Source organism: Drosophila ananassae, chromosome XL, assembly GCF_017639315.1.
Source record: "Drosophila ananassae strain 14024-0371.13 chromosome XL, ASM1763931v2, whole genome shotgun sequence".
In the NCBI taxonomy this organism is placed as follows: Eukaryota; Metazoa; Arthropoda; class Insecta; order Diptera; family Drosophilidae; genus Drosophila; species Drosophila ananassae.
Genome location: NC_057931.1, coordinates 1,187,731 through 1,195,389, shown reverse-complemented (window position 1 = coordinate 1,195,389; position 7,659 = coordinate 1,187,731). Strand labels below are relative to the sequence as shown.

Below are 7,659 nucleotides of genomic sequence, written 5' to 3'. Positions count from 1 at the left end.
ACTGAATTTGTGTGGAATCCACTACAGAGCTGCTGGGAGTGGAAGGGAAAAGGCCAAAGGATGAAGGAGCTTGCGTTACATAGAGCACTGAGAAAAATTCGATGCGAGTTGGAGGCATTTTTTTCGCCATGATGCGAGTATTATATAATAAGTGTTGTCCTGCGACGCGTGACTGGCCAGCATCGCATAGCAGGACAGATCCTGTGTGTCCTTTGAGCCATGTGATGCCGTAAGCGGCACGTGCAGGTCCTGCAATCTGTAACTCTGTCTCGGCATTCGCCTGTAACTGTAACTGTATCTGTATCTGTATCTGCAGTTGTATCTCTATCTGGCAAAAGTTGCATGCCGACCGCAAAGGGGATTGTAGGCTTTTCCCAATGGTGGCCCAGCCAAGGCTGGGGCTAGGGGGTGGTGCGCTGGTGGTGGTGGGTTTCGGGCGGCTTGTGGTCCTGGTAACCGACAATTATTCATTGCGCATACGACGCGTTGGACGCGCTAATTAGACGCTGCAGCTGCCGTTTCTGTCGATAATGAAGCCGCTTTTTGGCCCCGTCCGCAACCTGCAAGTTATATGATTATGCCGCCACGCCCCCCCACCGGCTCCCACTGCCTCCCACTGGTTCCCACTGGCCCGCCCAGCACGTCGCTACGCCCACCCACCAGCTGGCTGCGGCGGCCAAGAGCCGACTGTTTAAGGTGTGAAGCACGTCCTGTTCGGGCCATCTGACGTGGCATGCATTCCGTGTGCGGCATCCACCCCCTCTTCCTGCCCCTGGGCCCTGGTAAACGGCCGCGTGCAAACTTTCCTGCCGGCCAAAAGAAAACTGGCCAAGTAACAAGTAACAAAAGTGCGCCAGCACAAGTTTCTCGCAATCCCTCTTACGGCCCGAAACTAGCAAAGAAGCGGACGAGCGCTGCTCCGGAAAAATAAGTTTCTCCGGGCAGAGAATCGACAGCCTGATTACGGCGGAGGGAGCCCTAGATCGTGGCCCAGCCCCAGGATGGCATTAGCCAGTAGATACACATTTGTACAATGGTTTCAGGGCTCCTCCCTTTAGGACATATGCTAGGCACTATTTCCTCGATGGCCTGCCCGCCAGAACCCTTTCAAAACAACGAGGTTAGTTGGAAATATTGGTACTAGCGTTCCTCCAGAGCTTGTTTAGAGGACTATCTCATTGTTTTTTGGATTAAAACACATTAAATGTCCATTATAACAAGCACCCCAGTGCCCCTTTGTGTCATATCTAATCTCTCCAGAACCCACTCTACAAAGCTTACGATCCTCAAGCTACTAGGCCCCAGAGGCTACCCTGACCTACCCCAAGCCGGGTGGAATCTAAGAGCATGGAACTTGAACTTGCCATCCACAGCTGGGGCTCTCTGGCGCTTCTCTCTCATGGACTGCCTCTCCCAGCCGATCAGCTGGGAAGATCAGTTACTCGAAGACTCTCCACGTGGGTGCCTGCCTTTGTGGAGAACATTACGACACTGCAGAACAGGGAACATGGAGGACGTCCAGGTGCGACCGGTGAGGCAGGAGGAGGCGGAGCAGCTGATGACCTTCCTGCTGAAGCACTACTACGCCGAGGAGCCCCTCACGGTGGGCACAAGTCCCCCGGAACCGGACGCCGCCGACAAGGAGTTCCTGCTCTCGAATATTCCGCACGGAACCTGCTTCCTGGCCGTCCTACCGGAGGCCCAGGGCCAGCGGATAGTCGGCGCCGTGGTGGCGGGGCCCAAGGACGCGACGGCGCCTCAGGAGGTGGCCCAGGAGGCCGCAAAGCACGCCGGCACCAAGTGGGGTCGCATCCTCACCGCCCTCTCCGCCGTGGAGACCGCCACCGATGTGTGTCGCCGGTATGAGGTGCCCAGCAGCATCCACGTCCACGCTCTGGGCGTGGATCCCGCCGTCAGAGGCCGAGCGCTGGGCGCCCGCCTCATGACCGCCGCCATCCAGCAGGCCCGGCATCTGGGCCACCGCCTCGTCTCCGTCGACTGCACCAGCGTCTACTCCGCCCGCCTGGTCCGGGGCCTGGGCTTCGAGCTCGTCCACACGCTGCGCTACGCGGACCTGAAGGACGCCGGCGGGGAGCAGCTCATCCGGCCCCCGGCTCCTCACGAGAGTATCCAGACCTTTGTGCTCCGGCTGTAGTGGGCCGTGGAATGGCTCGGAGCAGCAGTTCTACCTGTTCCACCTGGCTATCTCCTATCTTATCAGGGCCTTGCCCAAACACCTGTTATCGAACGTGTAAAGTATCTATAGTGGCCCTCAATGTTAGAACTCTAATCTGGGAATTGGCGGTCTTTTTTGCCCTAAAGATTATGATAAAAAATAAACTATACCCGCCTTTGTTTTCAAGAAAGGATACGGTTCTCTCCCTTTGTAATCAGTTCTTGGTCCTCAATAGAAGCTACCAATGGTCTGGGATGGGAAGGGGCCTGAAAGACCACCACTTGAGAGCTTCCATTTCCCCCAAATGATTCCCGATCGAATAGGCCCTGACTGGGAAAGCGTGTAGCCCAAGCAGTCCATGGAATCGAACTGTCAACTGCCCGTTTTCTGATCCCCTCGACCGGCCGGCTGGAGCTCATTCTACAGTTTGCTTCCAATCCGGACACATCTACCACATAGATGCATTACAACAGCGAATAAAAGTGAAATTTCTAAATTGCAAGTGGTTCTGCCAAAGGTTCAAATTGAGACCCTTCCCCGAGACACCTTCCAGCGAAGGCAGTGATATACTTTTCGACGGAGTCCAGGCACTAGCGACGCATTTCCCAGGACACAGTTGCCAGGACACTTTCCACAGGACACCCCACACACGATCTCCGCGACAAGTGCGGGAGTCCCATCAGCACAAGAGACATGCTGCCGTTCGTTCCCTTCAACCTTGAGCAGGATCCACTTGAGGCCATGCTGGAGGAGCTCATCGCCCAGTTCAGGGCCCTGAATCTGGCGGGTCTTGCCCCCGACGGCCAAGACGCCCATGGGAATGTGATCTACAGGAACGGCTATGTGCTCCACAGGAACAGAAACGACCCGCCCAACGGGAATGGGAATGTCCTTGATGGGAATGGAAATGGAAATGGAAGTGTAAATGGAGGTGGACATGCAGATGGCCCCGACATGTATGGCCCTCCCCGCAACCCCTTCTACGACGCTGCCCTCGAAGACCCCGCCTTCGATGGGTACCTGATTGAAAATATATTTAACGTGGATATCAATGTCTTCTTTGCCGGGGCAGGAGAGCCGGATGGCTCCAACCAAGCTAGCAACCTCAGCACAGGCAGCGATGCCGGCAGCAGGGTCTTGAATGCTCCTGGAAGCAACGATCAGATCAGCCGGTTTCGCATTGTTCATGACTTCGAAGACCCCCCTCCGCGCCGGCGTCGTGGGCGAACGCCAATCGTACCACGGATGGCCACGGCAGAACACACCCGCGGCTCCCCACCAGAAACCGTAAGCAGGCATAGGACTCTGTGTCCTGTCAGTCCCTAATCCCGCCCCCTACCCCCAGGACCAGAACCAGGAATCCCGCTACGAGGAGTTCCACAGAAGCTACATGGAGATCCAACGCCTCCAGCGCTTGTTCATGAACCGGCATGCCAGGATCTCGACCAGGAGCCGTCGCGAGCCAGCCCCTAACTTCGACCTAACCGCGCTGTCGACCACGTCCTCCTCAGACGAGATTCTACCTACCCCGGCAGGCACCACCAGCCCAGCAGCCCCCGCAGACAGAGCTGCCGAAGCAGCCATACCCCCAGCAGCCGTGCCCGGAGCAGCCCACTCGGCAGCCGCCGCCCCTGAAGCTTCCTTCTCCGGAGCACCGACAGCCGGAAATTTTGTAGACGGGGCAGCTGTCCCCGAAGTGGTTGGAGACCCCGCAGCCCAGGCACAGGCCCCTGCTCAGAACAATCGTCGCCGCCGTCACCGCCGTCCGCGCCGCCCGCTAGTGCAGGAGCAGGACGAGCCCTTTCACGACGCGTCCCGGAATCTCTACGAGAACAATGACCCCAACAGCTCTGCGTTCTACGGATACATGTACCGGAGGCGCTTCCACTAGAGGATCCCTTGAGCAAGGACGTTCTTGATCTGCTGAGAAACAAAACACGAAACCCGAAAAAAACAACTAAAAAGATGAAAAGTCAAAAAACAAGGACATGTACAAGGAAGATGCTCGTTAAATTCAAAAAGGATTAAGAGGCCCGGAGACCGCCACACCCTTGGCAGGACGCTGGCAGGAGCCCGGGATTTCTATTGTTGTTGCATCTTTGGCTTTAACTGGACCGCGGTAGTGCTCCACTGCCCTCGAGGAGTTCCCTTCGTATATTTATATATTTCTGACAAAATTTCGTTAAATTCCAAAGCCTCCTAGTTACCTTCCCAATTTTATTTCGATTAAAAGTTTTGGAAAGCGAGATTGGCTTTTTTTGAGAGCAGGACCAGGACCAGGACTGTTTCCAGGACATTGTTGTATAAATAAGCAATGGCCACGCATCCTTTCAGGCGATTGCTGGTCCTGTTTATGGCGCCCGAATGTGGTTCTTTGCGCTGCCGTTGTCGCTTTTGTCGTTTTTATTGCCCGCCTGTCAATATCCGTGTCCGCATCCGTGCTCACATCCCGGCAGATTCGACTGCCACTTTGCACACTGACCTTTTGCTCCTTGCTCTCTGCTCTCTGCTCTCTGCTCCCCACTACCTACTCCCACGTGGCCCATCCTGTGCTCCGACGACCTTAAGGATATGTGTGACCATAAACAACAGGATATGAAATGACTGCCTCGAGTGGCCCCGGGGACAGGATCCCTGGCTCTTATTCAAATGTGCCACCCTCTCCGGCAGACACTCCTGCCACTCCACACTCCTGCACGCTCCGTCGCAACGTATCCTTGATATCCTTGTGGCGCAGCCGCTCCCCTGCCTCGTCGCCCTTGGCTACGCACGATTTAAATTAAATTGCACTTGACGCATTTTCCGGAGTGAGTGGGACACGGTTGGGCTCCTGCTGCTAGGGAGCTCGGCTGCTCCACTGGCTCTGCCACTGCTGCTCTGCTGCCAGGTCCTTATTGTGATTCAATTAGTCCTGCTAGTCCGGCCCAGATGCTGCTGCTGCCTCCGTCCGGAGGCCAAGTGGCCGTAAATAAATAATAAATGCAATCCCGTCCCAGGATCCCCGTCGCTGGCAGGTGAGGCGCAAAAACGGAGGACAGGACGAGTTAGGACAGGGCCCAGGATACGCTGGTCCCAGGCAGTTCATCGACAGTTCATCGAACCGGCAGAGATCACGGGCCAAGATGGATGGGATTGGAATTGATGGATTGATGCAAATGGGGGCGAGGACACCCGGAATGGCCAGTCTTCCAGGCCAGTAGGATAGTTATTCGACAATCACTTCCCCAGGATCTCAGCTCCCTGCCGAGCACAATGGCTGGGAAGAGAGTCCTTTGTCCATTTCGGAATCGTAACCACATTTGCCTCTAATTCCGGCAGAGGAGCCCGGCAAGCAGACACACAAATCCAATTTGAAATCAGCACACATGCGAGCCGGGGTCTTGGGGCGAAGGAGCAAGGACACCCAACAGATGGCCAGGGCACCTGGCCTGCACTCCTTCCCAGATAGCAGAGCCAGCAGCAAACAAACGACAAAACAAAGCCGGAGTGTGGGCTACGGGGGTGCGATTTAATCTTATAATGATGCTGGTCCTGGAGCGAGTCCTGCCCCATATCCGTATCCGTATCTGTATCTGTATCTGTTTCTGTTTCTGTTGCTGAATCCTTTCACTGTATCCTAGCTATCTCAGTCCGGGTTGTATTTGCACATTTTCGCAGTTCCTCGTTTGATGTTCTCCTGCCGAACGGCATCCATCCGGAACGCTCCTCTGCCTCCCCCGCATTCCCCGCCAGAAATACTCGAGATAACTGCCGGATTTCCCACTCAACTATTAGGATTTGCCAGGGATTCTAGCAATTTCTCCAGCAGCCCGGCCACGCACATCCCCAGGCCAGTTTCAAGTGCAGCTACACTGCCAGAAACCAGGATATCTGGGGCGGTGGAAGCAGATCCTAGCTAGGACCTTTGAAATATTCCACTTCCCGGCCCTGAAACTCTTTGGTTAACACTTTCTGGGTGGGTTTTATTCCAAGTGCAGTTGTAGGCATTCCCGCAAATTCCTTTCCCACCCAGGACAACAGGAGGGGACAGGGAAACAGGACTCGGACATTCCGGAAGCGGAATCTGTGCCCCGGGAATCGCCAGGACATTTGTGCGGTAAATTAGCATGCAAACGGTTAATTTTCATAATTTCCAATTCAAAAACGCAAACTCAGCGCTGCTGGGGCTGCTCCGGAGGAGGATCCTTCTCCTCCTTCTCCTCCTTCGGCCTCTGCTGGCCACTGGGCCCCGGCTGGATGTCCTCCGGCAGCTCGAGGGAGGCTTGGTTCGAGGGAGACGAGTCGATGCCGTAGGTCCGCTCCTCGGTGATCTCCAGGCTGAGGACGGAGGTCGAGGTGACCAGGGTGGAGTTCGGCTTGATGGCGTACTTCCCCAGCCGCTCGCCCCGCTCGCTGGCCACCGTATCCGTGCGCAGGTACTCCGCCCCCTTGGCGGTCACCACGCAGAGGTCGATGTTCGACCCGGAGCCCAGATCGTTGAACACTCCGGCCGATATGGCCTCCCGGACGAGCTGCTTGCCCTGGGCCAGGTCGATGTCCGGCCGCCAGCTGTGCTCCAGCACGGACATGGCGGCCAGGGTTCCGGAGCCCATGGCCGCATACGGCAGCTTGTCGTTAGAGCCGCACGGGTAGATGCAGTAGATCTGTGGCCCCTTCCGGTCCACGCCGCCCATGACGAGGGCCGCTCCAATGTGGCCCTGGTACCGGAACAGAGTCCGCCGGAGCAGCATGCTGGCGCAGACCACCGGCACGGTGCGGCCCGTGTTCAGCTGGTGCATGTCCAGCTCCGCGGATGTCATCAGGGTCATCATCTCCGTGTCGGCGGCGGTGCCGGCGCCGCAACAGCTGCAAGGTGGAGGGTAAGAAGGATTCTCGACTCCTTGGGGTATAATCACTGTACTCACTAAATGTGCTTCTGCAGATGATGGATCTTGGAGCAGTTCTTGTCGGAGACGATGGGGCCCTCGGTGGCCCGGGTGTCGGCTCCCAGGATGACGCCGTCCTTGTAGATGATGCCCACAATGGAGGTGCCGGTCTTGACGGCCTTGGGCGGCTGGTAGCCTCCGGCGAGGAGCTCGGCATTGCTAGAGGCGGTGGGTTGGAATTTGTGAGTCAGAAAGTCATAAAATATTCGCAGGCAGAGCTCACCGCCGGCAGTTGACGAAACTGAAGCCGCATCGCTTTCCGGTTGCATCTTCGGGCTCGGTCTTCTCGGCCCTCCGGACCGGAAACTGAGACAGCATTACGGCACGGCGAGTGGCAAGAAAAGTGTGCAAGAAAAATGGGGCAGAAGGTTTTGAATGTGTAATGTGTAAAGTGACTGGAAAATCCCTCTCACTCGTATTCGTTGATTATGATTTCACTTTTCAGATTTAAAATTTAAAACTATTCAAACTCGCGCCATTAACATGGGCAGTGTTGGAAAGATCTGCAGAGAACACTGAAAGCTTTCTTCCAATTAGTATGACCCTCTCTAGCCACTG

The 7,659-nt window shown here is 56.1% G+C and overlaps 3 protein-coding genes across 3 annotated transcripts; 2 read left to right on the top strand and 1 right to left on the bottom strand.

The window, feature by feature from the left end:
• The first annotated feature begins 1,428 nt into the window (after window positions 1–1,428).
• Window positions 1,429–2,390, top strand: LOC6503754. The gene has a single exon (XM_001963767.4). The coding sequence runs from the start codon at window positions 1,508–1,510 to the stop codon at window positions 2,153–2,155; it is 648 nt and encodes a 215-aa protein (XP_001963803.1). The 5' UTR covers window positions 1,429–1,507; the 3' UTR covers window positions 2,156–2,390.
• A 192-nt stretch (window positions 2,391–2,582) lies between these two features.
• On the top strand, window positions 2,583–4,424 carry LOC6503755. The gene is made up of 2 exons (XM_001963766.4): window positions 2,583–3,463; window positions 3,522–4,424. The coding sequence occupies exons 1-2, from the start codon at window positions 2,870–2,872 to the stop codon at window positions 4,065–4,067; spliced, it is 1,140 nt and encodes a 379-aa protein (XP_001963802.1). The 5' UTR covers window positions 2,583–2,869; the 3' UTR covers window positions 4,068–4,424.
• Window positions 4,425–6,117: 1,693 nt separating this feature from the next.
• Window positions 6,118–7,523, bottom strand: LOC6503897 (proteasome subunit beta type-7). Its single transcript, XM_001963765.3, has 3 exons — window positions 7,325–7,523; window positions 7,081–7,260; window positions 6,118–7,021 (listed from the first exon to the last, which is right to left on the bottom strand). The coding sequence occupies exons 1-3, from the start codon at window positions 7,417–7,419 to the stop codon at window positions 6,328–6,330; spliced, it is 969 nt and encodes a 322-aa protein (XP_001963801.1). The 5' UTR covers window positions 7,420–7,523; the 3' UTR covers window positions 6,118–6,327.
• Window positions 7,524–7,659: the final 136 nt, after the last annotated feature.

Coding starts and splice junctions, on each gene's coding strand:
- LOC6503754 (XM_001963767.4), top strand. CDS start 1,508: ATGGAGGACGTCCAGGTGCGACCGGTGAGGCAGGAGGAGGCGGAGCAG.
- LOC6503755 (XM_001963766.4), top strand. CDS start 2,870: ATGCTGCCGTTCGTTCCCTTCAACCTTGAGCAGGATCCACTTGAGGCC. Junction 3,464..3,521: donor GCGGCTCCCCACCAGAAACC/GTAAGCAGGCAT, acceptor CCCTACCCCCAG/GACCAGAACCAGGAATCCCG.
- LOC6503897 (XM_001963765.3), bottom strand. CDS start 7,419: ATGCTGTCTCAGTTTCCGGTCCGGAGGGCCGAGAAGACCGAGCCCGAA. Junction 7,261..7,324: donor AGTTTCGTCAACTGCCGGCG/GTGAGCTCTGCC, acceptor CACCGCCTCTAG/CAATGCCGAGCTCCTCGCCG. Junction 7,022..7,080: donor CATCTGCAGAAGCACATTTA/GTGAGTACAGTG, acceptor TCCACCTTGCAG/CTGTTGCGGCGCCGGCACCG.